Source organism: Corvus hawaiiensis, chromosome 7, assembly GCF_020740725.1.
Source record: "Corvus hawaiiensis isolate bCorHaw1 chromosome 7, bCorHaw1.pri.cur, whole genome shotgun sequence".
Lineage (NCBI taxonomy): Eukaryota > Metazoa > Chordata > Aves > Passeriformes > Corvidae > Corvus > Corvus hawaiiensis.
Genome location: NC_063219.1, coordinates 21,114,486 through 21,138,044, shown reverse-complemented (window position 1 = coordinate 21,138,044; position 23,559 = coordinate 21,114,486). Strand labels below are relative to the sequence as shown.

Genomic DNA, 23,559 nt, shown 5'->3' with positions numbered 1-23,559 from the left:
TTGCTGGCTGCTGCAAGATACTCATGTGCTTAGCTGAAGGGTAAGAGAAGAAATGCTAGAGCACGAGAGCCAGTAAAAAAATACAATTTATTGGTTTAAATTGGGTCACAAAACTATTGTTCTTTAGGAAAAAGAATTATGAAATAAGTATACATAGTCACTGTAATTTTTAATAAAGAGTCATTTTCTATGGCCTTAAATGCTAACATTAATTAAATACCATATACGTATGTCTGCAGGTTATTGATAGTCACTCTGTCAATAGTTTCAGTCCTGAGGCATCAAACTACTTATTGCTCTGAAACATAAAAAGGCTAAAAAGATTAAAGGCAATAATGCAGCTTTTATCTTTTAATTTTCAGTTAAGGTTTAAAATACAGACTCCCTTGGAGAAATAGCCATTTCAGTGCTGGCTGTGTGAGTTCAGTAGGGTATGTGACACTGTTAATAGTTTTGTACAAAAGATGAAATTTGCTTTTGCTGCCTGGAATTAAGGGATAAATAATAAACTTTTTACCCTTACAGCTCTATTTAAGTACTGATACTGTTGCAATATTTTATAAGAAGTGGTGTGACTTCTTATAAAGTGAGTGGAAACCTGCCCACCCACCCAGCCCAGGTGCAGATTTTAAGACATGGATAATAACTTTTCCACTTAATACTCTATTGTTTAAAATCAATATTGAAATATTGAAACTGTAATCTGTACTTTCTATCTGCTTCGTCTCCAAGATCCCAGTCACTAAAGGAAAGAGTCCTGTTATGCTGCAGACAATAGCTGATAACGTTCCAGTATTTGCAGTAGATCTTATAATAAACTGTGACAGATACAAGCTTCTCCCAGAAGAGGCTCCTTCCTGACCTTTGTCATTTATGAACACATTGTTGCTTTGTTTATAAACCGTACTTAATGCAAAGAGCTAATTATGCCTATTTTTTCCACCTTTACTCATCATTGTCTTACCTTCTGAAAAAAAGAACATATCCATCACCATTTCAATAGAAGTGGTTTAAATAACTGATGATTAACTGTAGATTTTTACATTAATTTAACCAAGGCATTTATTCCTATTCAAAAATCTTTTTGACAGCTGATTAGAGTGATGAGTGTTAGCTGGAGAGTTGTGGGCTAGGAAATGATCCTCACCAGCTTCTGTTCCTTACTTTGGTTGCTTTCCTTACTTTTGGGGAGCTGCCTTCTTTGTAAGTACTGACTAGTTTGTTGAAGGGGCATGGCTGTGTCGGTGCTGCAGGTGCACACAAGGGAAGCCCAGCCTCCCCCAACAGCACCGCTGACACGTGTGGTACAAGGGGGTGAAAGAGTGGGGCTTCTGCATGCAGAGGAAGGGCCTCTGCTGTCTGGTCTGCAGACCAAACATTAGGACAGATTTGATCCCTTCAGACGTACAGCATCACTTGTGGAGTTGTTTTCACTCATTCAGCTTACCGAGAGAAAGGGCAGTTTCCAGAACACCAGAGCAGAGTCTTCCTTGATTGCTAGCTGAGGCATGACAGGACTGAACAGTCTGACTGCAGGTAGTGACAACTCCCCAGAAACAATCTTTCCCATTTTCAGGATTTTTTTCGCTTATCAGTGGGCCAAGCTACTTCCTGAATGCATCAGGCTGTGCTTAGTCCCTTGCATGTGTTGGACAAGCGTGTTCGATGCAGACAGCTGCATACATTCAGGGTTCCACAGATCTCACAGTATCGTAGAGCACTCTGTAGCACAATGGAGCACCAACACACACATACCTACCACAAAGTATTGGCTTACAGAAATCATTCAAATTTAGAATCACAGTAATTCAGCTAATTGGGGCTCCAGTAGTAACAAGCTTCCAGTAGGCTCCTTCCATGGCCATCAGTTCATCATGAGTGCCCCTTTCAATGACAAGTCCTTGTGACATCACAGCGATGATGTCGGCGTTCTGGATGGTGGACAAGCGGTGGGCAATGACGATGCAGGTGCGCCCTTCTCTGGCTTTATCCAGCGCTGCCTGCACAGTCTAAAGGCAACAGACAAAATGTCAGAGTGAAAATGTGCAAACTGAACAGGGCTCAGAGCTGGAGGAACCCAATTGCTTTAGATTAATTAACTGTACTGTGCAACACTTGTAAAAAGACAATGAGACTAAATCAGAGGTTCTGATATTGATGTGCTTATCTGGGTCATGAACTCCGTGTACCAGCAGTACAAACAAGGGACAGCTAAACATAGCAGTAGAAATTAAGGAAGGCCTTTACTCTGCTGACATGCTAAATGTCAATGGAATGCTTTGAAATCCAGGCAATTAGTATCCTCATTTCTGAAAAAGTGCTGCCTCTCATGGGCAGTTTAAGAGCACTTGGAGCTGGCTACTTTTTCTTACAGCTGTACCTCTTGCACTTTTTGGAAAGATCATTACAGGTGAAAGTGTTGAATTCATAATGCAATCATGTAGTGGAGTACGTTGGCACAGCTATAGAACACAAAAGGTATTGTATGTTTTAAGCCATTGTGTTAACTTTCCCTTATTGCTTATCACTGCATATTTACCTTTTCACTTTCGGTGTCTAAGGCAGATGTCGCTTCATCCAGTAATAAAATTTTAGGGTCTCGTATGATGGCCCTTGCTATGGCAATGCGTTGCTTTTGCCCACGAGACAGCTGGGATCCTTGAGCCCCAACATTAGTTTCGTATTTCTGAAAATTTTAAAAAAGGAGTATTTTATTCAGATGTAAGTTAAACACACAAATACGCAGCCTAAAGGAAGAGCAGGAGAGAGGCAAGAATGCTAACCACCACTGCCTCCTTGCAGAACCTGGGAATGCAGAAACACAATACAGCAGTACACATGTTTGGGGAGAGGTTTTCAAGCCATGCCTTGTCTGCACATGACTCTGAGGCCCAGACAGCACAATGATGGGCCTGGAAGAAAAATGTGATAGCAAGGTGTTGGCTGATTTGTCTGAGGCAGAAAGAATTCTCCCTACCCTAGATTTGGGAGAAGAGGCTCAAAGTGATTTAAGGGCTTTCTAGAAAAGTGCTTTATTTGGGTGCCTAAATTGTACCCATACCTTATATGTTCTTTTTACATTTATATTTTTTCAGTGCATTTAAATACTTCTTAAGTGTACATAAGCAGCCAGCTTCAAATATTTTTGTCTAGGTATCATTTCCTACTCACAAGGCAAATCTCACACAGCTGGGAACAGGATTTATGTATTTGCCTACTGTGTAAGAATTCAGTAGCAACTCACACCCAAACGCTCAGGAGCACAACAAATGGTCACAGCACCTTCTTTGATTCTACTGTCACAGCTGTAAAAGGACATAAAAGGTGCACGTGTGTAGCAACTTGAACTGGTTTCAGAGCAACTCCAGCTGCAATGAACACTGAGCAGCCAAGGCCTCGCAGGTACTTACATTAGGCAGAGACATGACGAAATCATGCAGTTGAGCCTTCTGGGCCGCTTCTATGACTTTTTCCATTGTCACCTCTTTTGTGTTACTGCCATATTTGATATTATCAGCAATGCTGCAGTCAAATAGCACAGGCTCCTGTGACACTATTCCAATTTTTGATCTAAGAAACTGCACATTTATGTTCTTAGAGTCATGTCCATCTATGAACTATGAAGAAATGGGAGAAAACTTGAAACATCTATACAAAACACCAGCTTGCAACACCCAAATAGTTTATAGCAAAACGAAATTATTTAACCATATCATTAAAGCACAAACACAACTGATTTAAAGTGATTGGTTGAATTGCTTATATTTGACTCCTTTGTGCATGATGTGTATTTTGTGGTATGGCTTTGATCCATACCACAAAATACACTAGACCAATTGCTCAATTTTAAGTCCTAGTGAACTATTTAATTGCTTGAGGTTAGGCACATGCTTTATTGCCTTCCTGACATAGTAATCACCACACAGATTTTTTCCAGAGAAAGAGAAATAAATCTAGATGGGTATTTACATTAGGAAAACATATAAAAGCTTTTTAAGCTGTCAGTAACTGAGTAACTGGAAGTTAAATCTAGACAAATTCCAGGCTCTTTGTTGCTCCATTCAGACTTGATTTTGCTTGTGCTCTCACAATGTACAGCACACATTTGTATGTTTCATTCAGAAGCTACCAAGGCAAATGCCTATGGCCTACATAATGCATGATCTTGCACATAATGCACAATTCCGATCTTGTCTGAATATGTCTGAGATAATACTTGGGAATTGTCCAAATAATCCACATCTGTCCTTTTGAGAAGGAGCTGAAGCCTCAGGCTGCACATGTACATGCCGCCACTGCTAGGCTGCACAGTAGGACACAGGCAGAAGGCCCTTGGAGCACAGAAATCACATTTTCTCTGCTTACCACACTTCCTTTCTCAGGGTCATAGAAACGCTCCAGAAGCTGGACACTGGTGCTCTTACCACAGCCACTACTTCCAACAAATGCCAAAGTCTGTCCAGGCTTAACAGATATAGAGAGTCCTTTCAGAACCTGAATATCAGGCCGAGAAGGGTATGTGAATTTACAGTTAAGAAATTCAATGCTTCCCTTGAAATCATCCTGGTGAAAACAAAAAAAAAAGGAGAAAGATGTTCCTGTGAGCTCGAGCTCAACACTGAATTGTAAAGTACAAAACAGCTCTTCCTCAGATTCATTCTTGCATCTTTTGCTTAAAATATGACATTTGTGCTTATGAAATTATCTCAGTAAAAGGGAAAAAACCATACTGGAGTGGCTGTCCTAGAGGTGAAGCTATTAGTCATAACACTCTTTCTCTGCTTACACTTCTCTGCATGGCAGTGGTCAGAGGCATCAATTGGAAATGGTATTGTCTTGCAAATGGGTAAGTTTTTAATTTTAATATAGACACTGTGTATAAAATAAAGAATTTCAATTTTCTGGGTGTGATTTTTCAATTCACCAGAAACTGAGCATTTTCATTTTGTGTGACTCAACAATTCTTTGTCTCTTCATGAACACCCCCCATCCATTTGATGTGAATGGAAAAACCTCCATTATAAACCAGCAATAGTCAGGTTTGTCATGAACTGTAAAGCAGGAAATAAGAACTTGTGATTCTGTGAGTCATCCAAATCAGTTCCATTCCAATTTACAGGAGTTTTACACTAACAAATTCCTACTGGCTGACTTTGTACCACTCTTGCTGTCTAGTACAAAGTTTGCTTCCAAAAGAGCAAAGACAAATAAAAATTTTACAATCAGCATAACCTTCTTGTAAAGCACTGATCCTCATTGACTCCTAAATCATTAGTGCAACTTCCATGCCTGTAGTGAGCTGCCTGACATCACAAATTACTCATCTCCACTCTTACCCATTTTTCCCCTTTTTCACTGTAAACACTGATTGTAGGAAGACGATCAACCAGTTGAAAAAAGCGTGCAGCAGATGTTTTGGCTTTGGCATAGTTTGGGGTATAGGAAGAAGCTTTTCCCAAAGCAGTTCCACTGGTGACAATAGCAGAAATCACCCTGGGGGGAAGGGGGACACAGTCATTCTTGGGAAGCCATCAGGAAACTGAACACCACACCGAGTCTAGAACTTCTAGAAACCTGTTTGTGGCTGGGCAGGCTCTCACCTGAACACAAAGCTGTAATGGAGTCCTTCAGTGTCAACAAGAAAGCCCCCGTATCGGTAAGAGACGGCGTTGGCAATGAACACAATGCTCTGGGCAAAGCCAAAGCAGAGTCCATACACATGTGCTTTTTTGATTGCAGCTTTGTAGGGCATATCCAGGTGCTTCTCAAAATTGTCAATAAACATTTTCTCTTTTCCTATCCCAGCTACCGTTCTGATGTTAGAGAGAGCTTCACTGGCAATCTGGAAGAGAAAAAAATAAAAATGGGTAAAAGCTCCTAATTTTTACTTGGAAAAGTAGAGTGTGCTCTCACAAATGCATGATTCTTTCATGAACTCAGGACACTGATGCAATATATAAATTCATTCAGACATGATACAGACTGGCCCAAACATCAGCCAGCCTAAAGAGAACCTTTCCTACAAGCAATTACCTATTGAGATCCTCAAGAGCAATGCTCTGCCTGCTCCACTGGAGCTGTTACTGCAAGCACGCTTAGGCAATCAGGCACATGCTCTTGCTTGTGATTTACTCCACATAATATGAATAAATGTGATGTCCACAAAAGGAAAGACGGTTTTAGGAACTTCTTTGATTGCATGGATTTATTAATTAAATATGTTTGTTTTAATTGCTTTGTGTTACTTTTAGCAATAGTCAGAGAAAGAGTTAAAAGGGATGCTCTCCCCAACTTGCTTCATAAATTAAACCCACTTGAATTAAGTAAGTTTCCTCACCTGCTTACCCTCCCTCCCTCTCTGATGTCCAAAAGGCTGATGAGATGGAACATATAAATCATCAGTGACACATTTCCAAGATTTTTACCTTTGTACATAGGCAAAGAGTAAGCAAATGCTTGTCTATGCACATAGAACAATGCAACACAGGAAATGATGAGATAATCCCCACAGAAACTTGTGTGGAACTTTAATTAATTGTAGGCTTCATAGTGTAATTTATTGCCAGTCAGAATTTCGGTTTATGTCCCAAAGAAAATAGTACCACAATTTCATCTACAGAAGTAAATTGACAGCTTGTTTGGTCCTAATTTCACCTTTTTAACCTCAAGTAATTTTATTAAGAAATTGTTTTAAAATGCTGTAGTTTGCTTGGACTTTGATAGTAGATTCATAATGTAACACATTCCTTTGGGAAGCAAGTGTGGTATATAGCTTATGAATGTTTTCAGCACGTAGGAAAAGATCGGAATGTAGACAATATAGACAATCAGAAATCCAATTTCAGGGTTCTTTTTTCCTGGCTAAAATTAAGAGTCAGTGTCTTGCATTATCATTCAATGTGAAGGAGCAGGTAAGTAGGTACTGTGAATTGGATTGTGCAGACTGGGCTTTTCCATGTTTAGCATGGCTGATGAGCAATCACTTTGGAAGAACTCAGTGTTTTTAGCATTTGGATGCAGTGCTGGCAAATAAATTAGAAAATGACACCAGACACAAACAGTCATCACCAAAACTGCTGAAGCAGTGTCTTCTTCATCACAGGCTCTGGGTTGTTTTATTGAGTAAGAGCTGATGCCTTGACTCATTAGTGAAGTTTCTCTCCTTGTCAAGAAGTATTTTGATTAATGACTTTTGTAAATAATTAACCATTCTGGGTGCAGGCAACTGGTCAAGTCCTAATTATTAAGATGTGAAGGGCCAAGAGCTTAATTCTTAAGCTGGTATGACTCACCAAAGGAACAACTGTCCTCTCTAAAATCCACATACTGATTTGTGGTTCAGTGCCAGACTCTCAGGTGTGAGCATTTCTAGGTGAAAAAGTATCACTGCTTTCTGAGGACAGCATAATCCCGGGGCATCAACAAAAGGGTGTTTAAATAAAAGCCAGCAAAGGTGAACTGGCCTGCTGAGAGATCAGTGTCTACCACTTCAGTGCAATAACTTTCGAAAGGTCACTCACGTTCCATGCAGCGAATGCTTCTGCAGTTAGGGAGTTCCCAATGGTGTTTCAATGGTTTGACAAGCTGAAATATTGCAACTGAGTCACAAAGCATTTCCAGTTTCATGACATTTGAATTACTCATGGTCCCCAATGACTGATTTTTCATCTACCCGTGACTGCAAATATAAATTAGTCTTTAAACAGCATTACCCGGCCAGTAGCTTCCAACGCTTTCTTGTCCTGTGAGGCAAATCCTGTCAGCATTTTAGCCTGCACAGCTCCAGATAAAGCCAAAAATGGCAGGAAACACATTATTACCAAACTCAGTTTCCAGCTGAAGTAGAAGGCAATGATCATGGCCACCCCAATGTTAGTAAAGGAATTGACAATCATTCCTATCTGTGATCCAGTTGCCTTTGAAGAAAAGAAACAGACATGACTGACTTATACTTCAAAAACAAATTGAACAAATCTTCCTATAAAACTTTAGAAAACTGTATATTAAAGCAACATAAGGCACTAACAGCTACTAACTGCACTGGAATTTAGCCAGTTTGGATATACTGTTTCCAAGTAATTGTATCAACAGGAGGACTGCAAATGTCCAACATTCCTTTGATCAACCAAATCTTCCATTGATAATTCAGATTGTTTCTAGTGATTGTGAGAAAGATGATCTATTGAAATCAATTGCCTTGGGCCTCTGGAGAAAATTCATCTGAATACATTGTTTAGCCTCTACATTTATCCATCTAGATACAAATAATCAACTGGACCCTTTTGTAACTTAGCTATTAACAACAAAGCCTCAGCTGTGCTAAAATCAGTAAGCAACATCACTGGAAAGGGATGAAACAAAGTTGTATTTCTGCCTATCCCTTTATTAAGGAAAAAACTTAAATACAGCTTTGACATCATCCGTATTAAATGCATTTGTCTGCTTCTTATGTACTTCAACAATGCTTTTTAATAGACTTATTTACTCAAAAGTCATTTTCTTCCATAGCAGTAAACAGCACCCTAAATAGGACCTATATTGCTATGTATTAGAATAAAATAGTACATTTGATATCCTTGATGATTTTTAGTCAAACTTATTTGCAGGGTATGAACTTGGCAGCACAAAATGCTCATCATCTACTCCTCCTCTGATCTGCAGCAAGGTCTGTGTCAGGCAGTGAAAGGTGCAGGGCACTGCTGCTCAGGCAGCTCTGGTCTCCCTCATCTTCTGCAAGCTGTGGGTTGGATGGCTGTGCCCCACTGCTCTGCCTGTGCTTTGAACAAAGATGTCCCTTAGAAGGCTATTAAATGGTTCAGTCAGAGGTTTACAAGTTTATGTATTTCAATTAAAAGATGCTCTGTAAGTGCCTGTGAGGTTTGCAGCTGGTTTCTCTGATTCTGTAGAAATTTCTGCTGATAGGGGTTTTGGAAAGCTCTTCCCTAAAATCCCTGTCAATAGTTTTTTTAAACTAACTTACAATCTTCAGTGAAGCTGAAACATGACAAATTTTGCAACAAAAGAAATCTGTACATCTCCTTCCTAGTTTCTAGAAAATTGCTTGCATTGGAGCCCAGCAAAATGGCATCTGACTCACTTCTACCAAAGGATCAGTTCAGATAGGTAACAGATATAGCTCAGCATGATTTAACCCTCAGCCACTAAGGAACACAACACATGCAGTTAGTGTCTCACTTTCCCAAATACTGAAACTGGCTGCAGGATTCCCAGCTGGAGCACCAGCCAGTACTGCAGATTGGTTTTTCAAGTGGGTTGTCAGTTTAGATCAAAATTGCCACAACATGCACAATGCCATGCTGAAAACTGGAAAACATAGTTATTAATGACTGTCAGTAACATACTATTTAAACATGTTTTTGAAATAAACACTTAAGCATTGTGGCAAAAAAGCTAATTCATCTCCAGAAAAAAAGATCAAACTTCTGCACTGGGTGTTCCTTCCCATTCCATTGTTGGTTGGTATTTTATTGATTATTGTGTTTTGTTTGACCCTATTTGTACTTTTAGGATATACCACATACTATTATTTGTTCCATGGTAGCAGTCTGTGATGAATAGAAGTAGCTTAATTGGCTTACCAAGAACAGAACTACACTGACCTGGCTGACTGCACGGTAGCTCATCTCTGTTACAACATGCCAAAATAGACCTTCAATCAGTGCTTATAGTAAAATGATTCATGAGGTGCCAGGTCTTACCCCTTGGACCTGTGAGGCATCTGTTGCAAGTCTTGTAGTCAAAGCACCAGGGCTGTTCTTCCGGTCATCAAACCAACCAATGTCTTGCCCCAGCATAGCCTGGAAACCAATTTTCCTTAACCGCCTTGTAAGCAGCTCACCAGACTTGGCAAAGGTGTATCCCTGGGGGGCATGAGAATAAATAAAGATTGTACAGAGAGAGATACCCTCCAAGAAAGGGTGCAAAACCAAAAATACATATTGCTAAATTGGACTGCTATTACCTGTAGAAACTGTGTGAAAAATGAAAGAACTCCGACTAAGACAAAGAGCACACAGACGCCATTGATCTGGTTTTTTTGGTTTTCTTCTTCAAGAATGGAGAAGGTCTTTGAAAAGAAATAAATAGAAATGTCAGTTTTGCTGTGTGTGAAGTTTCTTCTTGACTCCCAATTGCCAAGTGCAGAAACCCACCCTAGAACCAAAGCCAGAACACAGAGCTCTCCCACTCTCACCCCCTGCAAAGGTCTGATTCCTTATTTTTCCTAAGGTGAGCCTGGATTAAAATGTAATGGGTTTTACTCCTTATAAACAAAAAGTTCAGTATACTCAGTGTCTGCACACACTACTCCTATTTGTGGCCCATCCCTGGTTATAATTAATCACACATCCCCCACTGTAAACAATGATAACCAGAGAACAGTAATGTAATAAACAGCATAGCAACAAAGCAGCAATGCGGCAGCATCCTATCTCCTCTCTGCTCTGCGCCAATTGCAACTTTATTAGGCTGTACAATAAAGTCTCAATTATACCCCAGTGTGACTCCCTGCACAACACTTAGAGATGCTGTGATTGCCATAGGTAGGCTCCAAGAGGAACCTACTGTTTTCCTGAAGGAGTGTGGATACAAGCCATTAACTTACTGCTGAGCACCTGAGAAAAAGCATTAGTGCTTAAAGGGGAGCCCCTCCACCCCACTCAGTACCATGGCATTTTCATTTTTTAATATCTGGTCTTTTTCAACACTCGCCAATGTTACTGGCTGCTGCTGAAGAAATGGTCCAAATTCGTCCTTTAGCAATTCCTTTCAATCAGAGTTTACCTATCTGAAGTTCTTTATCTGAACTATTTCTGCTGCTTCCAGATAGAGGTCAAAGCTCACATTTGTACTTCTCCACTAATCTTAAATTAATTCTCACTGGATTTCACAGGTAAAATTACTATAAATTGTCCAATCTCTCAATCTTATTGGCAAGGTGTAATTAAACATAACTGACGCATTCAACGTCTGCCTTTATCAAAACCAGCCTAAATTCTTCTAGGTGACTATTTAACAGTAGAAAGAGAAGGAATTTTCATTACAGCTACAAAATATAAAAATTACGTGAAAATAAACTTAATTACTAGTCTTAAAAGGTCAACCCATGCTATTTTTTGTTTGAAATGAGCCGTACCTCAAAGTAACAGAGAGGAATTAGAGAATGAATCTGAGAAAAAGAAATAGCTGTTCTCTAGTGGGAATTTCACTTCAAGTATTTTAACTTTGTACGCCAGTGCCTTGGCAACAAAATAAATCCTGCAGATTCCAAACTGATAATAGCATAACAGCCCTTAGTGTTTCAAGCTAAGAGCTGTTCCAACACCACGCTGTCTTATCTTTAGCAAGTATATTACTGTCTTAGATGAATCTTTGTTTTAAAGAAAAAAAATCACCAGGTATGTTTTAATCTGTCATAGTAAGAACAAAATATACAATGATCTGTGGCTGCTCCTATCCCCTTCATGAAATCCACTGTACATTCAGTAACTCGTGTTTGATCGCAAACTGAACAGGCTGTTGAGCAGATTTAATCTATCTTTGTAAGTTATGTGTCTAGGAGAGATACCACTGTTTCGGTTTTGTTTGTTGGGTTTTTGTTTGCATTGTTTTGAATTTGTTGGGGTTTTTTTCTGTGGGAAATATTCTACTTAAATACTTTGACAGAACGAGATACAAGGTGCACTCATAAACTATGTCCTATGAGGATTCCAGATTTTAGAATTGCTGTGGTATTGTGATGGTATTTTCTGTGTCATCATGGTGTGCAATATCTAGACATGAATGGGAAAGTGCAGTTCATAGTAGTGGACATGCCAGAAGCAGAACTGGCCTAAAACATAATCAGGGGAATAACTAACAACTCCTCATTGCGAGTATTTGTTCATGTTGATGTCATGCAATTGCAGTGCTGTGGTACTTTTTTGTATGAAAAAATATCAACAAGATCTCTGTTGAAATTAACTGGAGTTCTAATGAATACAACTAGCAAACAGTAGGATAAACACAGTATATGATGGATCATGGTAAATATGTAGTTGTGAACTGGGATGAAAAACACTCCTCTCCAGAGATACTGATGGCTTTTTCACAAGTGTCCTGAGTGTTGTGTCTGCACAGTCATCCAGAAACACTGGGATGGCCCCATACATACACTGGTCAAACTTAATATTTCTTCTTTTCACACTTTGAAATTTTTCTATCTAGTCAAACAAATAAATGTCAAACACAAGACCGAGCATTGCAAACAGATATAAATGCTTTCCCTAGGACCCTACAGTGAGTTCCAGTAAGTATTTATGCTTGTTATAAAGAAAATTTTGTCCACTGCTTCTTTATGGCTGGATGGTCGGCAAGATTAAGTAGGATTCCTCATTTCAAGAAAGTCGAAGGCAACACAGTTTCTGATTTCAAGAGGCTGGATTCATATCCACGCACCATGAAAGGTGTTCATGAAAAGGGAGAATGCTGAGAGCCTTTGTGTTAATATTCTATCCACGTCACCCACATTCAAAGTGGTTCCCCTGCTTTTTCTTATGCAAGAAATATGTTATGAAAGGCCTTCCCAGTGTTCCTGTACCCCAGCTCTCCATTGCACCTAGATAAAGGCTGACAGAACTACAATGTCTGCAACACACCTTGAGCATTTCTGATGAAGACAGTTATTGGTCAGCATGGGAGTCCCCTTGCAAGCTTTAAATTCAAGGAAGAATGTGCTTAAGAAAAGGATGGGAGGAAGTACGTTCTTACACTCTCCCTAAACTGAGAGCAAAACCAATTTATAGTCCTGCAGAAGGAAATTTGGATAACAATCATCAGGAGGAGATCTTGGTATTGCAAACAGAGGATTTTTCCCCCCCTTATAAGTCTGTCCTGTAAAATTGAACTACCCCATTCTGCAACCATCCTAACATGCTCAGTTATGTTTTTAATCTGTGATCTTTATTAAAAAAATAACACCAATCATGTCAACATGCAGCATGGACAATAGTATCAGGTTTATAAACAGAAAGATTTATTGCTGAGATGTCCATGTTCAGATCATATAAGTCTCAGCAGTTTTAGTGTGGACTATAATTTATCTGGAGCCAAGGACTCCGTGCCCAATAGCAGTAAGAGCACATCTTTCAGTTGAGTTTCACTGGAAAGGATCCATACTCTGAGACAATTCCACAGGGAGAACCAAAGCATAAGTAAAAGAAACTACTGAAAACTTTGTTCAAAAGGTATATACACAGTATTATCCAGTTCTTCACTGACTTTTTGGGACTGATTTCTGAAAACCTTCAGGGCAGACTTAGCTAAATTTTTCCTTTCCCCTCATAGGTGTGGGGATTTTTCCCTCACTCCCCAGCATATTTGTCCCAGAGTACAAGCCCACATGTCTGACACAACAACATTGCAGATATTTGGACAGATCTGAAAGCAGATGTATGTTCCATCTGCCTGACTGCCTTGGCACCAGGTAGAAATATTTTAAATTAATGAAAAACACATATTGGACTTTCCTCATGTTCATTATGGCTTGCTTTTCCTTGCAGCCTCTTTCCTTTGATAGACTGAGGCCTTCAAGGGTAGGAATCCATCCTTGTTGATGAAGGTATTTAGCATCTTGCAGGATGACATCAGCCCCAGACCTCCCAGGGTCTAGAAGACCCTTCTCTAAAGGAATCAAATGTTAGATTCACTGTGGAGTGTGTATAGCAGTGTCTCACCTGCTGTCTAGTGAAAGCCACAGTCCTTAATATGAGCCTAGACGCTCAAGAATTGTTTGGAGGTGGCAAACCTATGCCTAAAGGCCAAGCACATTGGGCAGAAGTGCTAAGTGCATCAACAGGGCCTGGAACATCCTTTATTCTTCTGCTTGCAGGATCTTACTTAGCAAATGTCAAACTGCAAGTAAATGTGATTCAAAGATCTGAGCAGCTTTCCAGAGAGAAATGTCTAAGCCAAAGCAGTTCCCCCAAAAAAACAAACAGCAAAAGGTCAACCTTTCTTTTGTTAGATTGCTGGCACTGCTCTTAGAATCCTTTTCTACCAGTAGCTCAAATGCTGGGGCATTCATTCATTCATTCATTCATTCATTCACTTTTTCCTGCCTGTAAGGTTTTCAACCTCCAATATCTGTCTACTCTTTAGGACATATATTTTGGCACACACGTACCTACCCTGACCTAAGCAAGTGAGTGCAAAGCACAAGTTTTATCCTACCTCAGATGGGTACCAAAACCACAAAAAACCAGTGGCCTTCCCATTTTATTTCCAATGAATGTGTCATTACTTTACTTAATGAGATACAGCATGAACAGATGGGTTTTCTCTAGCCTAATTCTTGAAAATTCAGGACACTTTCCTAGGCACTAGTTAGAGCAGCACTGAGTATCTTCAGGCAGCCCTCCAGTTTCCCACCAACTTGGCAATTATTTCCCCAGAAAGCTTTTATACAAAAGGGGAAGCATCCTCTTTCTATCACAGCAAGTTTTTGAAGAAATAAACACTCATGGCTGAACTCAACAAGTTTCAAGAGAGGCTGTGGATTTTGATAATACTGCATCCTTTAGTGAATGTTAAGGTTTAAAGCATATCTCTACATCCTGCTTCCAAATCTGTTGATGCAAGCCTACTCTTTGCTGGTGGCTGTGAACCCAGTTACAATTCTCTCTCTCTCCCTGGGCATTCCGCAGGGAGCAGGCAGCAAAGAGGTGCCGGAAATACATAAACAAAAAAGTGAAGTAATTTTTAGATTTGATCCAAAGCTTTCTCAAAGGCTTGCCCAAGTCTGTACAATAAAATTTTGCAGAGAAGGACTTTGCATGTGTCTCTCTCCACTGTATCTGCATGTAAGGTACATTTTGTCTCGTCTAAAATAAACTGTATGCAAGTACAGAAACCAATTCCCAACAGTTCCTGGAAAATGAACAAAAGAGATAATGAAGAACACATGACAAATGCTGATAAGCCTACCCCTTCAAAGAGCTCTAATGATAAGTGTGATGACAGTGATATAAATATCTCTACTGAATAATTGTTTATAGGCAAGAAGGTTAACCCCATTTACTTGATGAGATCTAAAGATTTGCCAAAACATGTCAAGCTGTGCATCATACATTCAGTCTCCTCTGTTTCAGAGCTAAAACAGAGCTAATACACTTTAAAATGTTATCATAACATACCCCAAGAATCTGACTGAATAGCAAAGCATAGAGTGGATTGACGGCTCCATTCACAGCTGCTGCCAGAGATCCAAGCACCAGGTATGGCCATTCAGAAGCATTGTATTTCAAAATTCTGGTAAATGAGACGGGCTTGGCATCTTCCTCCACAAAAGATTCCTAAAAAAATGGTTAGATTTATGAAGGGAAAGCATTCCCCCAGTGATGCTCTCCCTTTGACAGCGAGATAAAATAGTTGGTTAAAATTTTGTGCCCAAACAGTTGCTCTAGCTTTGGACAGGAGGGGCAGAGATGGCTTCTGTCTGGAGCTCTTTTGTGGCCCTAATGAGAAAAGTTTATTTAACAAGCGGGTTAAATAAACAACTTTTACCATCCCTGGGGAAAAAGGGAGAGATTCATACCTTTTGCAGCTCTCATTATTCCAGCTGCAGAGGTTATTTACAACCAGTTTTTCTGCCACTGAAACTCAGCCTATTCCCTTTCAGCTGTCTCCAGACAAGATGTGATGCAATACCCAGTGCCAAAACTTAAACTCCCTCCTCACAAGCAGCTTTTTGTGTCACTCACTCAATATTTTAAATATTATTTTTAAGTATTGTGAGTGACCACACTGATCAGACTGCATCCAATTAACAGGTATGTGATAAAATTAAAACAAGAGAGATCTCAGAGTGATAGTTGGATCCAGGCTTTCTACATAGTAATTATGCCTCCCTTCTCTGAAATATCCTCAGACTATATGCCCAGTAAGGGCAGAATATTCATCATCAAATTATAACTTATCCTGCAGTTTGATTTGTGCAGAATTTTTGTAACAGCATGCTCAGCCCTGCTTATTTCCCTCAATTAGTATGACTAGAAATGCCCAGACAGAAAAGACACTGTGAAGACCTATCTTTTGGAAATATGCAGGGAGGAGTGGGTGGAAACATCTTGTATTTTCTCTTTCCCCTGAGCTGGTGCCAGAGTGACAGCACTCAAGCCCTCTATTTATCCACAGAATAGGTTTAGCATTCTATTTAGCAATAGCATGAGGAGTAACTTCTAACTGCTGCTCTCTGCACTGAACAACTGCAGCCATGCAAACTGGTGCAGCACTTTGGAAACCCACCGTGCATATTCCTATGTATTCTCTGTAACTTTAAGGCATGTTGGCCTTTATTTTCTATGCCAGTTGATGGCATGAGGACACTGATAGTGAAAGGATTCTGGGCTAGGTTGCAGTGAGGGTGTCTTTGTGCTCAAGTCTCCAGATGATTTTTAGATGAAAGTGAATTTATCCTTTACTGAACAAGAAGCAGTGCCATTTGTATCACTGATTAATTACATTTCACAGGCTGAGCAGTTTGCCTTTTGTCACTTAATTCAGCTTTTATGAATATGTGTTTTTCAACTAAATCTACAACATATATCAATTTACCAACAGGTAGATAGCAAATAGCAAAATTTCTGTGCTAGAAATTTTATATGGACCAATAATCATAACAGCCATCAAAATCCAGCCTAGGATTTACACAGAGATAAGAATTGAAGCTGTGGTTTTGTTTAAGTAGAGAAAAGGATCAAGCCAAGAAGATGTACCTGCCAAGAACTCCAAAGATACAAGCACATAGCTGCAGGTGACCATTAACAAATAATATAACCTCTTCAGTTGAAAATTTCATAACAAACTCTTGGACCTGACCTTTTTTGCTTTTCCATCATCTTCTCCATAGGAAGGCATAAGATAGGTAGACTCTGCAGGATCTCCTCCAATAGACAATGGAGGGTCAGGGACCACATTAGAGAGCTGGGATCTTGAGCGCTGCCGAAGTGAAGCTCTGCACAGAGGACAGAAAGGGCCTGTTCTTCACAGCTTAGTAAAAACAAGAATTGCTTGCAAAGCCAGTACAGTTTTCATATCAATTTAAATCCACTGAAGCAATTCATAGGAATCCCACAGACTTTTTCTTTCTTTAATATGTTCTCGCAACTTCTTGGGAAGAAAATATCTCACTAACAGGGACAAATAATTTTCAAAATCATACGCCACTCACACCACTCAGACATTGTCTTAGATGTACCATGTACTGTGTATTTGTTAAGTAAAACTGTGGTGTGTCCTACTACATTTGCAGAAGTTATTAAGACATCAAGTCAAATCACTGTTACCACTACCAGTAATCCAGTCCAGCAAAACAGGATGCTGAAACAAACCATCTCTCTCTCTGGCAAAACATAACTCTGTGATGTAGGAGATGTATTCATTTGCACATGACTGACATGGGCTTGCCTGAAAGAAATCGTAAGTGTCTAGCTACAAGACAGTCTGGCTATAAAATGCTTTCAATTTCATCAAGTAGAAGACATAATAAAAATGTCATTGTAGATTGCATTGATTTCTCAAGTAATTGCACAGCAAGTAATTTTTCAAATGACTGGACTGAAAGTGCATTAGATATTACAAATATGGCTATATGTTAGTAATATCAAAACCAGAAGATTACCAGAGGAGATCAAAATTGGAGAAAAGGTACTATGGATAGAAAGGAGCAAAATTAAGAGCCTTGCTATTTATCCATGGACTTCAATCAGTAACATTATTACTTAAGCTATTTCTTTCCAAGTGAACTCTATCTCAGTAAAATGCTTGCAGCCCTTCAACCCTCTTTTACACAGCACACAGAAAAATGATTTATTAGCACTATTGGGATTTTGGAATTGGGAGATGAAGTAGAAACATTGAGAGTAGTCTGAAAACATTGAGATTTACAACCATTTTTAAGACTCACCGCAAACTGGCCTGATAGCTTCCCCTTCTGAATGACTGGACATTCTCGAGATTTGGCTCAACCACATTATTCTCTGCTGATGCAAAATACAGTATATAGAGCTCTTCAGTTAGCGCTAAAATTGAATACAACCTAAGTACACTGTGGCTCTGCAAAAAAGTGCATAGTCTCCAAGTCATAAATGGAATACTTTGTAGAAGGCAAGGGGTGTAATACAACCTTGCTATTCAACCTACATGTTTCACAAGTTTTATATTTGTATTTGACACGATGAAGTTAACTGAATATTAGCCCAAGGACAATCTCACCTCAGATGTGACTGCTAAAGACTTTTTACCTATTTTAGCTCTGCAATTGCTCTCTTATTTCAAGATAATCATATCCAATGTATGCCGCACAAAAATACAACAGATCATTCTATTAGACCTTAATTTCCAGAAGCTTTGATTCAAATCTGCCTCTAGAAAAATAAATAGGGTGGTTTCAGCATACTCTGTAATGTGCCTGAATTTCAAATGCAGCAGAGCTGGACTTTTGGCACTCAGTGGAGCTATAAAATGATGGATATTGCAGGTCAGAACTAATATTTCAGGGCAGACATATTAGGAAGGTCTTTCAGTGCATATGCAGCAAAACCACTTTGGCTACCAATGTACTATTTCTATGAATGATAAAATTCAGCCATAAAAGCAGAAGAGAAAAAGAAGCTAATAGCCCTTATTAAAAGAAAAAAAAAATAAAATCTGCATTCTGTGGGATTTTACATGATTTTATAAAAGAAAACAAAATGCTTACTTTCTGTTTCTTCTCTGTTAGGTGTTGTGTCTCCTTTGCTTTGCAAGGTCACCAACATGAAATAAACCCCTTTCCTCTTCAAGAGCTCCTCGTGAGTTCCTCTCTCGACAGCCCTGCCGTGCTCAAACCCGACAATGACGTCGGCGGCTTTGACGGCTGACAGGCGGTGAGCGATGGAGATCGCGGTGCGGCCGAGGCGAGCCTGAAGGAGACAACAGCCCCACTCCCAGCACAGCGCACTGAAATGCTGGGAACCAGCCGTGCAACCTAAAGGCTCCTCAAATTAACAGGAGTTTTTCTAATGGGTTCAGCTGACTGACTTTAGCTCCATCCACAACCCACAGAGGAGCATGTGTTTCTGGGCAAAGGGAGCGATAGATTTCTGTTGATGTCCAAACATAAGAAAAAATTATTCTCAGTCCATAATACTAAGGTTCTACTGGTACATGTGAAACAGTTATTAAGAAATGCTTCTCACAGATTTGTTGCAATTCAGTAGCACCCTCTGCAGAGTGCATTACAAATAATTTCTGCCCTTTCTAGTCTGATTTTTGCTATACTATAGCAAACCTTATGAAGTGCTTCTTGGACAATCGCTTCACTTTCATTATCCAGTGCTGATGTAGCCATATCCAGGAGCAGGATTTTGGGGTTTCGCACCAAAGCTCGAGCAATGGCTATCCTCTGTTTTTGACCTCCACTCATCTGGCTTCCACCCTCTCCAACATGAGTGTCAAATTGCTGTGCAAAGGAAAAAAAAGTGAAAATTAAACAGATAAGAAAGAAGCCTGTTAAGCTTCTGGTGAAGGTATTGGTAAAGTGTCTTTCAGATTTGTCCTTGGAGTAGACTTTAAGGAAAAACATTGTTAGTGCAGCAGATTCAAAGAGCCACAGGTGAAATAACTTTCTTCATAATGTACATGATCATTTTTCCCCACACCAAAAAGTACTCTCTGGTTAAAAAGGTGAGATGTTCTGGTTCAGCTCAAAACAACTATATCAGCAAAAGCTGAAATGCAGAGGAATCACCCACCCACTCTCCATCAGATGACTCACAAGCAAACTTTTCACAGAGCTGGACTTGTCTGCTGATGACCTGTGACTCATGAACACTGTGTCTGTGATTCATGGATACCATACCCTGGTGGCATCGGGTTAAGGTAGAGAATTAAATAAACACATAAAGCCTGGCATATTGAGAGACAAGATAATTATATTCACTTAGAGCTAAATCTTTTTTATTCCTCCATTTCCATGAAATAAATAGGGGCCTTTAAACAGCCTTTCAGTGAATAGTTTCCTGGAAGCCTAGAAATGCATAGATGGAGGATAAAGACAATATACTAACATTAGTTAATGGTACTTGAATCCTGTCAATAACATTCACTGTTGTAACCTGTCATTTTCAGAAGCTACTTGGCAAAATAACATTCTAGAAAAGTAGATAGCTTGCTAGTATCCAATTTGGGCTTTGTAAGGAGGAATGACTGAAGCCCTGTCATCATTCGGGAAGAAACTGGAGAAGAAGGAACCCCCAGCTGGCTTACAGAGCTTGTACAAGAAGGTGAGCTTGTGTGCATTAGTACAGACAGCTCAAGTAACATATGTTGGCTAGTGAGAGGCTGAGATCTACATTACTTTTGGCCTGAGCAGAAACAGATCTTCATAGCATGAAAAATACAAATTTTTAAATCATGCTATGATTATTACCATGACATTGAATGTTGTGTAAATGATTCCTGAGGAACTAATTCTTCTTGAGGTTGTATTTTGGGGGTTTTTTGTTTGTTTTTGTAACTTGGTGGCATACATGTAGTAAGACCTAAATAACTGTAGTCAAAGGAAAGGTTGTTGCTTCCTATCTGAATTAATCTTCTGCCCTTCCACTTGAGCACAAATTGCTGCAGGCTAGGAGGGACAAAAGGACAAAAGGATTATCTTTTTTCTTATCAAATTCTGCCAAACACTTTCCAAGGCAGAGCATACCTGTGGTAAGTCCATGATGAAATTGTAAGCATTGGCCTGTTTGGCTGCTTTGATTATGTCTTCCATGGTAGCCTCATCCCGCCCGTAGCGAATGTTCTCTGCAATCGTGGTGGCAAAGAGCACTGGCTCTTGTTCAACAATGCCAATCTGTGAGCGCAGCCACTGGATATTCAGGGAACGAATGTCATGGCCATCCAGGGTAATCTACAATTAGAACATGGACACAAAATCAGGAAAAAAGTCAGGGACATTATTCCCTCCAGTTCAGAGACAAAGAAAGACACAATGGAAGTGAAGGGCCTGTGATGCTGTGTGCCCATGGCCAGCATAAAAATCAGCTTTCAGACATAGAAGGTGGCAAAGCAATGGCAGTAGTATTGGTTCTTGGAGTTGTGCTCTTTGATTTCACTTCCCATTTCTGCTTGGCATCAGAAATAAAACCAGGTGAAAAGTAATCATGAAAGTGATTATTGTATGTTCACAGTAATTTGTTTCTTTGTATTTTATATATTCAAATACAGGTCAACATGTATGTGATTATGTGTTCCTATGGAATGAGATTTTGAATAGATGTCTCCTATGGAATGAGATTTTGAATAGATGTAATTCATATTCTTAGCCAAGACATTACTAAATGGTAATTGCATATACCTAAGTGATATTATGGGTTCAATACTGGGTTTTCCAGAAAACATTTGTCACTCTTGAATTATCATTTCTATAGGGATTGTTTTTACACAGATTTAGCACTGAATTTTTATTTTTTCCTAACAGTTTGTTCTTTCACACAATTGTTTTGTTCTTTCACACAATTGTTTTGTTCTTTCACACAATTGTTTTTTAATACTATTAAGCACAGTCTTATAAAAGAAATGTGCAGGAAGATATTTCGCTCATTTAAAAAATAATTGGGGAAAAAAAAAAGAAGAAAGAAACGGAAAGGGAGTTAGTAGTCTTCCTTCCTACGTTGGAGAAGAAACCATGCCATTTTTTCAAGTTTCTGGGGCCAGAGAAACACATTCTAGGCTGGGACGCTCACCATGCCATCAGTGGGGTCATAGAAACGCTGGATGAGCTGTATGGTTGTACTTTTTCCAGCTCCACTAGCTCCAACAAAAGCTGTTGTCTCTCCTGCTTTAATCACCACATTAAGGTTATCTAAGATCTGGATAGGGAAAAAAAAGAAACAGAATCTATCTATTTTAATTCCCCCACAGTCATACAACCAAGTGAGTATATTCTGTATCTTAAAGATTCAAAGCAATTCTACAAAATTCGGAAAAGTATTATGAAGAAAGAAGATAAAGCAAGCCACATATTTTTACACTGTTTGAAGACTTTGTAGATGCAGAGCACTCATTTCCACAACAGGCAGGCAGATATTGACCTTTCATTGTTCCTGTTGTTCATCATTAAGAATTAGTCAAGTTAATAACACTAGAGAACTTATTAAATTATATTCGCTTTAAAGAACACTCTGCATGTATTGTAAATGTATGTTAAAGCATAAATATTAAGAATGTAACAGTGAAATTCTGTAGAAAAATCTGATACAACGTGTTTCCATCTTTACAAGTAATAGAACTAATTTGTTTGTCCAATAATATGCTTTTCCAAGGAGAATTTGTCAATTCAAACACACAAGTAGAGAAATAGTGGGATATACAGCCTACACTCCTGTCTCTTTCCTAGCATTTTAATGGGTCACATGGTGCATCCCCAAGGTAATGGAAGAGTTTTACAAAATCTCCTTGCACCATTCAGTTTATTACTTTGTGTTCTATCTTGTACACATTGATACAAGGACATCATTGATTGTAAGAGAAGCTATATGCAGATGAATTTGCCTGAAATTACTGGGAGTTTATGTTCATCAGCAAGGAATATGCTGATGTGGCAATGGATATGTCAGAATGGTAAAATAAGCAGAATGGTAAGCAGAAGAACCCTTTAATAGAAGAATTATTGAGTCTACTTTTAAACAAAGGGTCTGGGCTTCTGGAAAACAACCTCTACTGAAAATCTAGAAATTGCTGGCAGAACCAGGATATTTTGCTTGTTTACAATAACTGTGTTCACAGGATGGGTGATGAATTATTACCTTTACATCTGGTCTGGATGGATAATTGAATGTTACATTATGAAATTCAATTTCACCTCGTACTTTATCCAGCTTGTAGCCATCTTCTGCCATGCAGTCAATGGTGGGTTTCTAGGATGAAATTTATTGGGTTATTTATTTGCTGTTAAACAGTCAACAGTCCTGCAGTAGATAAATATTCCCAACACCATACAAAGCCATGGCACTTCTGTTTGAACAGCACTTGGCTACATGGAGCCAGCTGCAGGCTCTGCCCCAGGGATAGCAGGCAAGGGACATGGAATTGAGGGCCACAGCGATGGGGAAGCTGTCCCTGGTGGGTAGCACAGACAAAAAGGACGCACCCTCTTCTCATAGTAGGCTTACTGCAAATACCACAGCCAACCAGTCAGGTAGTTTTTGCTGGAACTGAGTAGCTGACTGACTGAGGCATTTTGACTAAGCTAATTTAGCCAGCTCCTCAGAGATAAAATCTCACTCATAAACATTCTCTCACAGCACTGAACAACGAATTCATTGCTGAAAATCTGCAGGCCTTGCCACTTGGCAATTAAAACATCCCTCCTTGCACACCCAGTCCTCAGAGCTGAAATACTGAAGTTTTCCTATGAAGAGCTTTGGGTCTTGCATACTTTTGGACAGGTGTTGGGTATTGAGGGTATTATGCTAGACATAAGCAGAAAACTAAGAGAAATTTGAGCAATGACAAGGAAAT

At 39.4% G+C, this 23,559-nt stretch overlaps 1 protein-coding gene across 6 annotated transcripts in view; it reads right to left on the bottom strand.

The window, feature by feature from the left end:
- Window positions 1–68: 68 nt before the first annotated feature.
- The window catches only part of ABCB11 (ATP binding cassette subfamily B member 11), a 61,474-nt gene continuing 37,983 nt past the window's right edge, over window positions 69–23,559 (bottom strand). For 4 of the 6 annotated variants that reach the window (XM_048308959.1, XM_048308960.1, XM_048308958.1 and 1 more), the window contains 17 exons: window positions 22,845–22,955; window positions 21,783–21,908; window positions 20,744–20,947; window positions 19,328–19,498; window positions 18,758–18,959; window positions 17,963–18,038; window positions 16,876–17,011; window positions 15,192–15,350; window positions 9,983–10,087; window positions 9,720–9,881; window positions 7,713–7,916; window positions 5,601–5,842; window positions 5,337–5,493; window positions 4,366–4,563; window positions 3,411–3,617; window positions 2,540–2,686; window positions 69–2,009 (listed from right to left, as the gene is read on the bottom strand). In XM_048308959.1, the coding sequence (XP_048164916.1) occupies window positions 1,809–2,009; window positions 2,540–2,686; window positions 3,411–3,617; window positions 4,366–4,563; window positions 5,337–5,493; window positions 5,601–5,842; window positions 7,713–7,916; window positions 9,720–9,881; window positions 9,983–10,087; window positions 15,192–15,350; window positions 16,876–17,011; window positions 17,963–18,038; window positions 18,758–18,959; window positions 19,328–19,498; window positions 20,744–20,947; window positions 21,783–21,908; window positions 22,845–22,955 (2,808 nt within the window). In that variant the 3' untranslated portion in view covers window positions 69–1,808. The remainder of the gene's footprint in view (window positions 2,010–2,539; window positions 2,687–3,410; window positions 3,618–4,365; window positions 4,564–5,336; window positions 5,494–5,600; window positions 5,843–7,712; window positions 7,917–9,719; window positions 9,882–9,982; window positions 10,088–15,191; window positions 15,351–16,875; window positions 17,012–17,962; window positions 18,039–18,757; window positions 18,960–19,327; window positions 19,499–20,743; window positions 20,948–21,782; window positions 21,909–22,844; window positions 22,956–23,559) is intronic. The other 2 variants (XM_048308961.1, XM_048308962.1) reach the window with 2 other exon arrangements.